The sequence below is a fragment of the Callorhinus ursinus genome, unplaced genomic scaffold, assembly GCF_003265705.2.
Source record: "Callorhinus ursinus isolate GAN/ISIS: 27379988/994484 unplaced genomic scaffold, GSC_fseal_2.0 scaffold37, whole genome shotgun sequence".
Classification (NCBI taxonomy): Eukaryota; Metazoa; Chordata; class Mammalia; order Carnivora; family Otariidae; genus Callorhinus; species Callorhinus ursinus.
The window spans coordinates 5789952-5806069 of record NW_027397099.1 but is presented as its reverse complement, the minus strand read 5'-3'; the positions used below and the strand labels follow the sequence as shown (position 1 = coordinate 5806069).

Below are 16118 nucleotides of genomic sequence, written 5' to 3'. Positions count from 1 at the left end.
ACTTATTTTTTTTTTTTAAGGTTTATTTATTTATTTATTTATTTATTTAACAGAAAGAGACAGCGAGAGAGGGAACACAAGCAGGGGGAGAGGGAGAAGCAGGCTTCCCGTGGAGCAGGGAGCCCGATGCGGGGCTCCATCCCAGGACCCTGGGATCATGACCTGAGCCGGAGGCAGACGTTTAACGACTGAGCCAGGCGCCCCTAGATACTTTCTTGAGGAAAGAGCTAATTCATGTTTGTCCTTTAGAAACCTGTCTTCTTTTAACTGTATGCAATATAATTACCTATGTTTGGATTAATTTGCTTTTTATAGTTACATTAGATTTATCAATTCTAACAATTGTAAGGAAGAAACGTATTGAAGACACAAGCTAAAAGGAGAAAAGTGGATGAAATTAATGTTTTGGAGTCAATATGAAGTTGCAGGCATTGATTAATTTTTCTCTATTGGTTTCTTTACAGTTGTTAGAAAATTATTTAGAAACCACACAAATCTAATAAATCTATTTTGTTTTCTCAATAATAGTGAATATTGTTACCATTGTCTCAAACTTTAAAAGCCCAGAGTTTGCTTCTCTTTATTTTTATTGTATAGCTTGAATTTATCATTTATGTGTGGAATATTTTAAACTAATACTTTGTTTTTTCTCAACTCTTATAAAAAAAAAAACAGCTCAGCGGTCTGCTCAAGAACTTCCTCATATTGAGAAGTACAGTATCAACAGTTGTTCTGTAAATGGAGGTCATGAAATGATTGTGACTGGATCTAATTTTCTTCCAGAATCCAAAATCATTTTTCTTGAAAAAGGACAAGGTAAATAAGATTTGAGTTTATTGACCTCAAAATAAAGGGTAGACAGGGTAAAATAAATTATTCAGATGTTTCACTAATATTAATTACAAAATAGTTTTCCTAAAGCTACAGACATCATTTACATAGATTTTTTTTTTTTGTAAGCCATACATTTCTTAAATTTTCATATAAATGTTGAATTCTCATTAAGGATGTCTCAAAACTAGAAGAACCCCCAGTATTTCTACTCCTGTGTATATGTATACTCAAGAGAATTGACAATATGTTGCACAGAAACTTAGATACAAATATTTATCACCACATTATTCATCATAGCCAAAAAATGGGAACAACCCAAATGATCATCAGCTGTTACATGGATAAGCAAACTGGGGTCTATCCATACAATGGGATATTAATCACCCATAAAAAAGAATAAAGTACTGATTCATAACACAACATGAATGAACCTTAAAAATGTGCTAAGTGAAAGGAGTCAGTGCACAATGTCCCAAATCAGCAATCCATAAACACAGAAAGTAGATTAGTGGTTGTCCCTATTGGAGGGAGGGGAGTGACTCTTAATGGGCATGGGGTTTCTGGAATTAGTGATGGTGGTTGTACAGCTCTGTGAACATACTAAAAACCTCTCAATTTTATACTTTAAATGGGTGAGTTTTATGTATAAATATGTAAATTATATCTTCATTTTTCAGAAATGTAGAAGAATCCTAGGACTATCAGGATGTTTGATTTAGCCCTTCTTGAGCATATTTAAAACATTTTTCCATTAAGCTCCTGGAGGACAGGGACCACCTCTACAAAAAGTAAAAAATCAATACCTCCCCCATCTCATACAGTGTCCCAGGATCCTGGGGGTGGTGGAGGTTGCACGGAAAAACAGAACATTTTCCATCACTTATTCCTTCTCATTTTTTTAAGCATTTTTAAAATTGTGAAATACCTTTTTATAAGAAGAATATAACAGAAATTCATACCTGCTACCCAGCTTAGAAGTAAGACATTTATCTCTGAAGACCTCCTGAAGCCCCTTCCCTAAATCCTACTCCTAAATCGATCCATGCTTTTCTTTATAGTTTTATGTGTTTTCTCTGGTTTTGAACTACTTATAACATTGCATATATTCTTCTGAAGATTGCTTTTTATAGAGGTCACCATTAATGTTTTAGGATTGATCCATGTAATAGAAGATCTTTCACTTTTACTTCTACATAGTTTTACTGTATGAACATGCCAGTTTATTATTATCTGTTTTCTCACTGGACATTTGGGCTGTGTCCGGTTTTTGGCATTACCAAACAGTAGCTAACAGTGCTGCTGTGAACATTTTAGTTCTTATCACCTGATGGGCATACATAAGAATGTCATAATTCTTAAATTTTGTTAATCTGGTAGGTGTAAAATGGTATCTTGAACATTGGATTTGAATTTGCCTGACATTTATTGAGGGTGTTATAGGTCATTCATGTATCCTTTTTTGTGTAATATCTGTTGGTGTTTTTTGCCCATTTTTTCCATTGAGTCAGTTTTCATTTTCTTACTGCCTTATAAGATTGTTTATGTATTCTGGATATCAAAGTGAGTTGGGGAAGTGCCTCACTTTTTCCCACTCCCCAGGTGTGTGTCATATAATTTCCCCTTCCTCTGAACATGTAGTTGAGCTCATTTCTGAAACCTTTGGGCTGGGGGCTTTGTGGGACTATTAAATTCTGCTATAATTCTATTCATGGGTATAGGGACCATTTAAGGTTTGTTTTTTTTTAAGATTTTATTTATTTATTTGACAGAGAAAGACTGCAAGAGAGGGAACACAAGCAGGGGGAGTGGGAGAGGGAGAAGCAGGCTTCCCATGGAGCAGGTAGCCCGATGCGGGGCTCGATCCCAGGATCCTGTGACTATAACCTGAGCCGAAGGCAGACGCTTAACGACTGAGCCACCCAGGCGCCCCAAGTTTATTTCTTCTTGAGTTATTTTTTGTGATTTATATTTTTCCAGGTTAAAAAAAACAAAAACAAAACCCTCAGTCTGTTTCTCCTTTACTCTCACATTGTTACCACATTCACAATACTTCTGACTCCAGATGTGTGGGTTTCCCATATATCAACCAATTCTTTGACATGAACTGGATGTTCTTAATTAAATTCAATTCTGACAGTAACTGGAGTTAGCACAAACCACAGGTTAGGGGCTCAGTCCCATAAGACTGCCCCCCCCCACTTCAAATGCCAGTCGAAAACAGTAGGTGCCCAGGTGCCTACAACTTCTGTCTGACTTGGCTACAGATCAGAGGTTCCCATGACCCCCGTCTTGGATTTGATCATTTGGTAGAGCAGAACTCAGAGCAACACTTACTTATATTTACCAGTTTAATATATAGTAGAGGATATCATAAAGGATACAGATGAACATCCAGGTGGAAGAAATACATGGAGTAAGGTATGTGGGAAGGGGTGGAGAGTTTCTGTATCCTCTATGGACATGCCACTATCCCAGCCACCTCCATGTGTTTTACAACCCAGAAGTTCTCCCAAACTCTGCAGTAATTCAGAATTTTTATGGAGGCTTCACCACAAAGGCTTGATTGATTATTCCATTTCCAGCCCCTCTCCCCTCTCTCGAGAATGGAGGTGGGACTGAAAGTTCCAAGCTTCTAATCATGGCTTGGTCTTTTTGGTGACCAGACTCCATCCAGGAGCCTACCAAGAGTCACCTCCTTAGAACAAGAGATAGTCCTATCACGCAGGAAATTCCAAGGGATTTAAGACCTCTGTGTCAGGAACTGGGGTTAAAGACCAAATAGAAGAACAAAAGGTACTCTGGAGTTCTTACCACTTAGGAAATTGTAAGAATTTTAGGAGCTTTGGGATGCGTGGCTTGCTTAGTCAGTTAAGCATCTGCCTTTGGCTCAGGTCATGATCCCAGAGTCCTGGGATCTAGTCCCACGTCGAGCTCCCTGCTCAGCGGGTGGGGCCTGCTTCTCCCTCTGCCTGCCGCTCCCTCTGCTTGTGAGCATGCGTGCTCTCTCTGACAAATAAATAAATCTTTAAAAAGAATATATTAAAGAATTTTAGGAGCTTTATTCCAGGAACCAGAGGCAGAGACCAATATATATTTCCCTATTATTTCACACAAGGATTTTAATTATTTCACTCAAGTTTTCAAATTTGTTGACATTAATTTGGTTATGATACTGTATTTCTGCATCTGGAGTTATATCCCTTTTAAAAAATGTATTCCTGCTATTATTTGTGCCAACTCTGATTTTTTAGTTAGTGTTTCTAGAGTACTTTGATTTTACTGATCCTTTCAGTTTCTGTATTCCCTGGCTTCTGTATTTTTTTTTCTTTTCATTTTTTGGGTGCTTAATATGTTTCTTTTTCTTAATTTAAATGGTAATCTCATTCGTTTTTCATGCTTTCATCTTTTTAAAACTTAAGTATTTAAGGCTATACATTATCTTCACTGCCTCTTATGATTTCAGTACCTCTTTTTCCACTGAATACTTCTTCTTGGAGTTTAAATAAGTTTAAATTTTTTCATATTAAATCATTCTCTTTCCCTTGACTCTGTCATCCTCACAGGCTATCATTTTCTTTCATTTATCATCCACCTCTCAAAAAAGTAATGTCATCTACCTCATTTCCTTACCTGCTACTTACTCTTCTATCTTCTGTATTGAAACATAACCTAAAACTTTGACAGTCAGCTACCCACTCTCCTCCTTGATAGTCTTTTCTTTCTTGGCCTTTGTGTGATTGTACTTACCTGGTTCTTGGCACATTTTTAACTATCCCCACTCATCTTTTTTTATCAGTTTTTCTGGCCCTTAAATATAGATGTTTCCCAAGGTTCTGTGGTTCATCTTTCTTTTTATTATATTCCTTCATTCTAGAAAATTTCATCAACCATCATATCTCTATAGCCACATTATTTCTTTTAAACTTGTAACATGTGCTTTAAAGTACCCACCGAATATTGAATAAATGGCCCGCTGATACTTAAAATATAAAAACATGTCAGACTTAACAAACCAGTTCATCTCAGTGAGTCCCCCAACTTGATTAATAATGTTATGTCTTCCTGTTCTTAGGCTGGAAACCATATTTTTCCATGTGTCGTTTCCCTTTAAAATTCACTTCCTTCCAGCTCTTTTGATCCTGACCCATACCTGCCTGTCTTCAAGAAGTATCAGTTCTGTTTCACAGTTTATTAATTCATCAATTATTTATGAAACAACTGTTACATGACAGACACTAGTCTAGGCATTGGGAATATAATAGTGAATAAAATCTTCAGGTTGCTTGCTTTGACGGTCTCCCTTCTAGTGGGGAAGCAGGCAATAAACATTAGTATAAGGAAGAAATAGTATCTCAGAGCTACCCCTTTCCATTATAAAAATTCATTTGTGCCTGAATATAATAAATATGTATGTATGTAAGGCAGTTTCATTATAGAATTCATTAAACTCAGAACTTTATTTTTGAGTGCTTTTGTTTTCAATTGAATCATGTTAAATTGTAGCAGTTACTGGTTTCAGATGAAATTGCAGCTGTGAATATGTAACTCCCATTCTGAAAGCACCATCAGTAGTAATCCCTTCATATTTTAGGCCCCTTCACATGGCATTTAGGTCACAACCTCTTGCCTTTCTTTCCAGCCTCATTTCTGACTGCTCCCTGCCTCATACTTTATACCCCACTAGCACAGCTGCTTATCGTTCCCTGTATTGTGTAGTTTCTTGCCATCTAGGCTCTGCTCGTGCCCTCTCTTCTGCCTAGACCTTCCCCCTCCCCCCCCAATCACTTGAGTTCTACCTTATTTTTAAGCCTCAGTTCAAGAATGCAGGAAAAGACCTTCCTTGTCTCATACCCTTACACCAAGGCTAGGGTAAGGACCCTGACTTCCGTTCTCTTGGCACATCCAGAGTGCACCTTTATTAGATACTGTGACCACCACATTTTATTATAATGAACTGTTTGTATTTGTCTTTCATCCACAGACTCAAGGTAAGAGTATCCTATGGTCATTATCTCAGTAACCCAAAGTGCCTGGCACGTCAGGACCCAGCAGTTGATTGTTGAACTGAGCTGTATTTCTGTGTAGGCATAGCATTTGTCTGTAGTGTCTCTTGTGCACAAGGGTAGCCAATTTAGAAGGTGTTTGATTGAGCCTTTTCTGATATCCTCACAGACCAGATGAAGAAGTCATGCTAACTCTGAAGATACTTGTATGGATTAGTCAATGGGCAAACGCCCATGACTTAAAAAAGAATGCTTTAGACTGCACGTCAGACTGGAGTGAGAGCTTTAGTAGCAGTTGCGGTTCTCCCCAGGGGAACAATTCACTTGAGATGTAGAGACAGAAAATGCTGGCCAGATCTTTTGGTGACACAAATCTGGAAAGCCTAGCAAATATATTCAGAGACCATCAGTGTCTAAAAAGATCTTGGCAGTGTGCCTGGGTGGCTCAGTCAGTTAAGCATCTGCCTTCGGCTGCGGTCATGATCCCAGGGTCCTGGGATCGAGCCCCGCATCAGGCTCCTTGCTCCGTGGGAAGCCTGCTTCTCCCTCTCCCACTCCCCCTGCCTGTGTTCCCTCTCTCGCCGTGTCTCTCTCTGTCAAATAAATAAAATCTTAAAAAAAAATAAAGTTTGGGAAAAAAATAAAGAAAAAGATCTTGGCAAGCCAAGCAATCTAAGTCTAGTAGGGAGAAATTAACCTAATAAGGGTTCCAGGGGAAAAACAAGAGTTTGAACTTGATGGTAGGAAATGTAGTGGACTGAGGGAAACTTGCTGACTGCACACTAAGTATAAGTCAGTATGGTGCAGTTGCCCCAGAAAACTTCTAACAGACGCAGCACCTTCACATAAGGTGGCAAGAGCCTTAATGATTCTCTACCATGCTGGTCATTTCCCACTGGGGTTATTCAGTTCTGGGCTTGGTACATTTGGCGGGGGATGGTCACGCTGGAGGAATGTTCAAAGAAGAGTGGGCAGGAAGACTAAAATACTATGTAGGAGTTAGATGCAGAACTGGGGTGTTGCTAGCCAACAGAAGAGGAGACACATGCAAACATAGCTGTTTTTAAACATTTGGAATACTGTCTTGCAGAGAACCACTCAAGATTTCTTGGATAGGTGGGCTGCAAGGAGTAGTTCTTAAACCAGTGATGGGATATTATAAGAAGGCAGATTTCATCTATCATGAAGAGCTTTCCAGCAGCAATGACTGTCCAGAGATAAAATGGGTTACTTGGTGAGGGAGTGAGTTTCCCATTACCTAAGATATACAAGCAGAAATTGGCTACCCCTTGGTGGAGGTGCTCTCAGAGGATTTTTCAAACATCACTTGATAGAATAAACTGTGGGGCCTGCTAACTCAGGTAGCCCCAGATCTTTCTCCCCATTTTTTCTCATGGGTACATATTTTATTTTCATAATGGAAGTCAGTGAGAAAAAGATTCCCTTTGCCAATAAGCTTGTGATACTAAATGCATTAGATTTTGTTTATATACTTTCTGACTTGAATTACTTTTAACTGTAAATTGTTTCTTTCAATAGATGGACGACCTCAGTGGGAGGTAGAAGGGAAAATAATCAGGGAAAAATGTCAAGGGGTAAGAAATGTACTTTATTTCTTTTGAAATACTTAAGCATGATAAGAAAATGGGATAACGCTACTTTACATTATAGATGAGTCTTTTATCTATTGAGTGAAAGAAAAGTAAATTCAAATTTTTAGAAGTTTGGACATGAGATAGGTACTTTCCTGACACTAAAATTAAATTTAGGATAGATAAACAATTGGTGTCTTTCCCTTTTATTAGAAGGTTCTTACTGATGTTATCATTAATTTATTTCTCTGAATTCAGTGAAGAAATCAAATAAATTCAGTAAAGAACATACATATATAATGGGCAAAAAATAATGGGGAGAACAAGCCCTCATGGGTTTGTGTATTTAGCATGATACTTAGGTCTTTTCAGCATTAAACCTTCAGGATTCACCACTGAATGCTGTGGTCCCTTCATCCTGGTTGGAATGGTGACAGAATCTTCTGTGGGGTAGAGAATAACACTGCACAGTGCTCTGCAGAGACCTGGAGAAATTTGATTAAGGGTTGCAATTGGTTTGGGGCTAACAGTTTTAACTCTGCTTGTGTAAAATTATTTTTTATGTGGGAACAGATTTCGTATATTGCCAGTTTAGAACATTTTGAATATGAAATTTAAGATAAAAAATCTAAACTATTAAAAAAAAGAAATCTAAACCATAAACTATAAAGAAATATTAAACCTGATTGAAAACCAGAACAGACTTCCACTTAAGATCAGTAGTAACATGTAATATTCAGTAGTGCAGAGTATCTCACTACATAGTATATAAGACTGTTTTTATTTCTGCTACAACTAGAAACCCAGTTGGATGACTAAAAGGTAATTTCTCCATTAGTGGTTTACTTTAAAGAGTTTATCTCTGTTGAGACTAGAGTTTCATGGAGTAAATCTCCAGATGACTTACATGACCAGTTGATGTGCATAATGATCTATGATGGGAGAGACTGGGTAGTTAAGACTCATGAATTGTGCTGAGTTTAGCAGGTGCATTTCATTTTTAGTTCTGAGTGTAACACAATCTTGCTTTCCATGCTCCTTAGGCTCACATTGTCCTTGAAGTTCCTCCATATCATAACCCAGCAGTTACAGCTGCAGTGCAGGTGCACTTTTATCTTTGCAATGGCAAGAGGAAAAAAAGCCAGTCTCAACGTTTTACTTACACACCAGGTATGGGATGTTGTGATGGTTTACTATAGAGCTTGCTTTCATAATGAATAAAAAGTTATTCAGTGAAACCTATATGGGAATGTTTAAGGTAGAGTGCTTATAATCAATAAAAATCCTAACATATGCCAATCTGTCAAGTTTGTGTTGACTTTAAATGTTAGATGTGATATAGGGGTGCCTGGGTGGCTCAGTTGTTAAGTGTCTGCCTTCAGCTCAGGTCATGATCCCAGCATCCTGGGATCGAGCCCCGCATCGGGCTCCCAGCTCAGTGGAGAGCCTACTTCTCCCTCTCCCACTGCCCCTGCTTGTGTTCCCCCTCTCGCTGTGTCTCTCTCTCTCTCAAATAATAAATAAATAATCTTCAAAAAATAAATAAATACTAGATGTGATATTAGTTATTTTATAGTTACTGATTATAAGGAAATTAGAAGATTGAATGTAGATTTTAAGTCTTTTTCAGTAGCTACCTAAAATCACCAGCAGTTCAGTAAGGGCAAGGTTTGTGAATATGTGTGACCTCCCCTTGTGTCCTTAGCACTGCAAAAAGGTAGTGTGTTCATCTCAAACATTTCCAGTCAGATGAAAAATCTCCCATTAGATTTTCATTTGGCAAGTAGTAACTGTAGCATACTCAGGGCTGTGGGGGATATAAAGTTGTTGCCAGAGTTTCTGGTTGTATAGATGCACCCTAACAAAGCTTCCATACTGCTTTCTGCAGTAGTTCAAATGCTGTAACTTTCCAGGTCTTGGTTGTGACACATAAATATTAGATACAGTAATCATGCTGATGTTTACATACTTAGAGAACAAATCTTTATAGAGGACCTTTCTTGTTTTAGGCACTGTTATTAGTCACCAGAGTATATGATAATAAAAAATCATAGTGAACTTTACTCTTCAAAACTTATTCTTGCAAGATCTTTTATTTTTCTTTAAGATTTATTCATTTATTTTAGAGAGAAAGAGAGCATCTCAGGCAGACTCCCCACTGAGCTGAGAGCTTGACACAGGGCTTGATCCTACAACCCTGAGATCATGACTTGAGCCAAAATCAAGAGTTGAATGCCCAATTGACTAAGCCACCCGGGCACTCCCTCTTGCAAAAACTTTTAAATGGTTTATAGTAAATGAAAAAAATAAACACTTAAATTTGAAAGGGTACTGGTTATTAATGATCATTCATTTGTCATTCATATTCTTTAAAGCCTGACTATATTTCAGTTTTAGCCTCTAAAGGCCATTTTTATTCCCAAATCTGAAAATTAATATTACTTGATCATGTTAATACATTAGTTGGTAATAAAATATTTCAGATCATTTTCAAATAGAATACAAACATTCTGAAAGATTTTGGTTAGCCATTTCAATATTAATTCAGTAAGTATTTGAGGGTGCTTACCAAGTGGGTGAAACCTATCTCAGTTCCTTTATCATGGAACTTATAATCTAGTGGGACAAACAGAAGCTAATGAATCACTAAATAAATTAGTTACTAACAAATTTGTAATTGGAAACTGCAGTAAGGACTCTGAAGGAGAGGGACACAATGCTATAGGTGCAAATAACAGGGGGACCCTTGCCTAGGCTAACAGGTTGAGAAAAGGCTTTTGTGGGAAAGTAATACTTGAGTTGATAACTGGAAAATAAAAATAGTTTGTGGACATGTATATATATCTATGGTGTGTGTGTGTGTATACGTACATACATACATGCATACATATGGGTGTTCTAAGCCCTTTCTGTATTTATTCTTTTGATCCTCATAATAGACCTATGAGATAGGTTATTACCCAGGTTATTACCCTGTTTTACAGATGAAGAAACTGAGTAGCTACGTAATATGCCTAGGGTCTCACAGCACTTAAATCTTAGAGCCAAACATCATGCATTGGCAATCTGGTTCCAGAGTCTGGGCACCTGTTAAGCTAGAGTACATCTCCGTTTTGTTCATTGATTTAGCAGACATATAGAGCATTTAGTGTGTGCCAGGTGCTATTCTAAGCAGTTTATACAAAATAACTAATTTATCCTCTCATAATCCTGTAAAATAGATAATACTGCCCTCTCCATTTTGCAAATGAGTGAACCAAGGTCACACAGCTAATAACTGGCAGAGGTGAGATTTGAATCCAGGCAGTCTGGCTGTAGAGTCTATACCGTTAATTACTGTATTAGATAAACTGAGGGAGAACATTCCAGATAAAGGCAGCAGCATATGCAAAGGTCTTATGGTTGGTTGGATAATGCAGTATTAAAAGTGCCTCAGTTGGTTGTGTCTGACTCTTGATTTCGGCTCAGGTCATGATCTCAGGGTCATGGGATTGAGCCCTGCATCGGACTCTGTGCTCAGTGTGGAGTCTGCTTGTCCTTCTCCTTCTGCTCTTCCCCCTGTTTTCTTACTCCTTCTCAGATAGATAGATAGATAGATAAATAAATAAAATCTTAAAAAAAAAAAAAAGAGGGGTGCCTTGGTGGCTCAGTCAGTTAAGCGTCCGACTCTTAGATTTTGGCTCAGGTCATGATCTCAGGGTTTTGAGATTGAACCCTGCATTGGGCTCCACTTTGGGTGTGGAACCTGCTTAAGATTCTTTCTCCCTCTCCCCCCTTTCTATCCTCTCTTTAAAAAAAGTGTTGTAAGAAATGAGCTTTATCAGAGAGGTGACATCAAATTTGTATTTTAAAAACCACTTTCAGGGCGCCTGGCTGGCTCAGTCAGTAGAGCTTGTGACTCTTGATCTTGGGGTTGTGAGTTCTGTCCTCACGTTGGGCATGGAGCCTACTTTAAAAATCCTTTTCCCTGTAATATATGCATGTATCAAATTAACATGTTATACACCTTAAATTTTTCACAGTGTTATGTGTCAAATATATTCAACTAAAAGAAAGTTTAAAATAAAAATCATTTCCCCCTTATTTCTTCTTATAAGGTATCAATGACCAGTTTAGTCTTTCCTCAAATTATTGTGGAAAGTGAGATTTATTCGGCAGAGGCCCAAAAAAGTTAAAAAGGTGATTCAGAATAGAGAAGACCGCATTAATGAAAATAAAGAATATCAGGTTTCTGAAAAAGGTGGGAAGGATTAAAATTTAAAATATAAAAGTTTGAATGGGCCTTAGGTGGGTATAAAAGTTGGAATGGGCCTTAGGTGGGAGAAGGAACAGGAAGGGGAAGGTAAGGATGAACAAGATGGATGTATATATATTAGGCAGGTTTGTACATTTAGTAGTGAAGAGTTTAGGGAGTTTCCATATGATAGCATCAACTTTTTTTCTTGAAGGAATAAGATGGAATCTTCTGTTGGAAGCAGAGGTGAGTATGGGTGATTTGGCAGTTTGAAGAATGTGGACAAGTTTGAAATAGTTGTTGTAAAGAAAGGGGAGAGTAAGTTACCACAGAAACATAATAGGATTCTAGGCATGATGAAAGGGCACGTTTGATGTTGATATTCATGAATTTATAAATATTAATTTGCCCTGCTGTGTAACTTTCTTAAATAGCACTCAGATTCTTTAGGGTAGGTGGTAAAATAACAGATAGTAGGGTTCCTCCAGGGTGATAAAGACATACAGTTCAAGAATGTTATCAAGTGCTGTGAAGATGGGAGACTGTAGAATCTAACCTGAATAAGAAGGGAGAGAGGACTTCTGGGATTGTTTAAAAATAAAAAAAACAAAAACAAAAGAGGGTCAGCAGATTAGAAGTTTTCATTGTTACCATCATAGCAGTAGTAATTGAACAGGCAAAGAGATAATGTAAAATGCTTTTACATTATCAGCTCAGGAGTTGGGACGACCCTAGACAAAACCCTAGAGGGCATTATATATGAGAATGGAAATCAGTGGGGCCCCAGAGTGCAGAAAGAATATTGGATTGGACTACCAACTGTCTTCACTGGCCTTATGATTGACAATATACAAATCAGGTGGCACACACAGAAGAATAGATTCAAGAAGTGTTTGGGGGCGCCTGGGTAGCTAGTCAGTTAAGTGTCCCTCTCATGGTTTTGGGTCAGGTCGTGATTTCAGGATTGTGGGATTGAGCCCAAATCAGACTCCGTGATCAGTGTATAGTCAGCTATAGATTCTCTCCCTCCCCCTCCCCTTCCCCCCCGTCCCTCCCCCCACTTGTGCTGTCTCTCTCTCTCTCTCTCTCTCTCAAATAAATAAATAAAATATTTTTTTAAAGTGGGCAGTCCTTGTTCTGGTTGATTACTATCTTTTCTCTGTAGCATTTGGATTTTTTCATTTTTTTCTAAAATGAAATTTGAATACAATTTTTATAAAAGCAAATACATTACTGTGAATTTATTTTTTTAAAAAGACAAGTTGAGGGGCGCCTGGGTGCCTCATTCGGTTAGGCATCTGGCTCTTGGTTTCTGCTCAGGTCATGATCTCAGGGTCCTGGGATCAAGACCTGCGTCACTTCTGCACTCAGCACAGAATCTGCTTGTCCCTCTCCCTCTGCACCTCCCCTGCTCACATGCGTTCTCTCTCTCAAATAAATAAAATCTTTAAGGGGAGAAAAGGAAAAAAAAAGACAAGTTGAAAAAATATTTTCAAACACCCTAATTGTCTTCTGCTCTGAAACTGTCATTCTATCCTTCTGGATCCTTTTGATCCATTTATAGCTCAACATTTTAAAATAAAAATGAGACCAAAATATATATAGTGTACTAATTTTGTGACCTCAGCATTTTTATATTTCTTCTTGAGCAGATAAAGTGTTACAGAATTTCAATAGCTTCTAGTATTCTAGTGTGTGATACTTATATTAGAGTTATGTTTGTCTTAATTTCTATGAATTATTAAAGATTTTCACCTTTTATTTGTTGTGACAATTCTTTTTTAAGTTTTGCTTATAAAAATTTTTAGATATTCAGCGTCACCTAGGTGGCTCAGGTGGTTAAGTGTCTGCGTTCGGCTCAGGTCATGATTCCAGGGTCCTGGGATAAAGTGGGATTGAACCCTGTTTTGGGCTCCCTGCTTCTTCCTCTCCCTCTGCCCCTCCCCACCACATTGTACTCTCTCTATGTCAAATAGAGATAGAAAATAAAATTTTTTAAAAAATTAAAAAATAAAAATCTTGGATATTCATAAGTTGCTTGTTTTTTATTCGTTACCATTTTGACAACCCCTGGCAATAGGAACCTGACCAATATCAATATCCAGTGAGAGAATAATCAGTTGCAAATGGCTGTTTTGAGTTTTAATTTTTATTAGTGAAGTATAGTTGACATACAATGATATGTTAGTTTCAGGTGTAATAACTTAAAAAAAAAAGAACTGGAGATTGTATTTAGCGTAATTTGTCCCATAGTCAGTTTACTTTATGAATTGAAGACCATTCCCGGCATATGCGTATGATTTACAAATTACCCTAATCACAGAGCCCTTCCCTAGTAGTCTGCCTGAATTTCTGCTCGGCCTCTAGCTTGAGAACTTCTGATGTGGGAGCCCTCTCTTCCATCCCAGTATCCCTGAAGCTTTTGGGGGACTCTTCCTCCCTCTGAAGCCTAGCAGTAGTTGTTTGTACTGGAGGTACCATCTGAGCTCTGGCTTTGGAATAGGGGGGCTTGGGGGGACAACATTAGAGCCAAACTTTCATGTATAATTATTTTATCCATGGGAAGGTATATTCTATGCTCTAAGTAGTTCACTGGACAGACTTTTGGATTATGGTTCTCCATTCTCCAGCTGGGAGAGAAAGCCTGGCTAACGGTCAGGAGATCCGGTTTCAGTTCTGCCACAAACTTTACCCACTGATTAATCTATACAAAATGAGGATATAAGTCTTTAAAAAAAAAAAAAAAAGAGGGGCACCTGGTGGCTCAATTGGTTAAGCGTCTGCCTTTGACTTGGGTCATGATCTCAGGGTCCTGGGATCGAGCCCCATGTCAGGCTCCCTGATCAACAGGTGTCTGCTTCTCTCTCTCCATCTGCTCTTCTACCCCTGCTCGTTCTCTCTGTGTCTCAAATAAATAAATAAAAATCTTTTTTAAAAAAAGGATATAAGTCTAAAGCAATGGTTTTCAGGTTAAATTGTTTTACTTTTCAAATAAAATCTTAGGCAAAAAGCCAGTATATAAAAGGGATGAAATCTAGCTTGGGTACTCTGGTTATACTGGAAGAGGGATCCAGAGAGCTTCTACTCTTTGGATGCTACTCTTCCACATTCATTACTTGAAGAAGAGAAGTGAGGCTTCTTGATGGTTTGAAAACCACTAGACCAGTAGATTTTTTTTCCTTCATCAACATTCTAAACTTGTGAATGAGCATATTTAACACAAAAGGTAGAGTTAGCCTGTTTCTAAAATTCAACTCATTCTAGATATTTTAAGTTCTTTTTAACTGTATTTCCCTCTAAATAAGAATAAATAATCATAGACCAGCAAAGAGGACTTCTTAGATTTGGTCAGTTTGGAGTCTTAATCCCTTATAGACAAAAATGATAGTTGATTTGGCAAAGTTGAAATATATTCAGTTTAGCAAAGCAGAACTCTCAATCTTAGTGCACATAAAAAACCAGGATTGGATCATGCAAAAAAAAAAGGTGGTTATTATACTGTAGTTCTCAGTCCCTCTGTCTCCTTTTTAGTGCATGATAACCAACCACTTATGTAACCAAGGGCCTTACCTTCTCCATTCAGGATTAATTAAGAGGTGAGAGGCTTTCTTAGATATTCTCCCTCCTTTATATGGAAATGTCACTCTGGGTATGGCATTTACTGTGGCTTTTCTGGGACCAGAGTAGGAGCTGAAGTAGAAGAGGGAAAAAGAGTCCAGTAGTACAGGGAGAAAGTTCTAGTTGTGCCAAAGTCAGAAGAAAAGTAAGTACATCAAGACATAAGAGAGGTCTGAGTTGTTAGACACAGTGAACCATACTTGAAATACATGAGCGAGAATAAGAAACTGGATGGAGGCCTGGTTTAGGAATGTTAGCACTGGGGCAGAAGCAATAAGAAGACTGGTGATATGCTTCCTCTGTTTTAAGGGTTGTCCTGTTAAGGGTGGACTCACTTAATGCTTACCAGATTTAGAGACTAACAAAGTGATGAATGATGAGCCCAGTCTGTTCTTGCTAGGACACCAGAGAAAAGTGTCAAGCTCAAATGTACCCCCAAACAAGTGCTCCATTTATTACCTACTCTACAACAAATATACTCTCCGGGCTATTCTAATTCTTACTTACTTTCATATCCTCAGATTGAGTCCATACTTATGTGAAGAGACTTGCATTTGACAGGGATTCGGTAAATGGTCAGATGAGGTTTGACTGTGCTTTGGTTCTCATTGTTATTTTCTTTTATATAAAATGAAGTTGTTACATTTTAGTGAAGATGAAAATTTTAATTATGTTTAAATAGTATAAACATAGAAGGGACAATGAGATATGAATTTAGGAAAATTATTTTTTTGAGATTTTAAAAATTTACTTATTTTTAGAGAGAGCAAGAGCAGGGGGGAGGGAGAGAGGGACAAGCAGACTCCGCGCTGAGCAAGGGACTCAATCCCAGGACCC

The 16118-nt window shown here is 37.9% G+C and overlaps 1 protein-coding gene across 5 annotated transcripts in view; it reads left to right on the top strand.

Moving 5' to 3' along the window:
* NFATC3 (nuclear factor of activated T cells 3) overlaps positions 1-16118 on the top strand; it is a 130379-nt gene that overhangs the window by 81813 nt on the left and 32448 nt on the right. For 4 of the 5 annotated variants that reach the window (XR_003211606.2, XM_025889016.2, XM_073880093.1 and 1 more), the window contains exons 6-8: positions 676-816; positions 7377-7432; positions 8473-8599. Coding sequence is in view for 4 of the 5 variants with exons in the window: in XM_025889016.2 (XP_025744801.1) it covers positions 676-816; positions 7377-7432; positions 8473-8599 (324 nt within the window). In the remaining variant the exon portion in view is untranslated. The remainder of the gene's footprint in view (positions 1-675; positions 817-7376; positions 7433-8472; positions 8600-16118) is intronic. The other variant, XM_025889018.2, reaches the window with a different exon arrangement.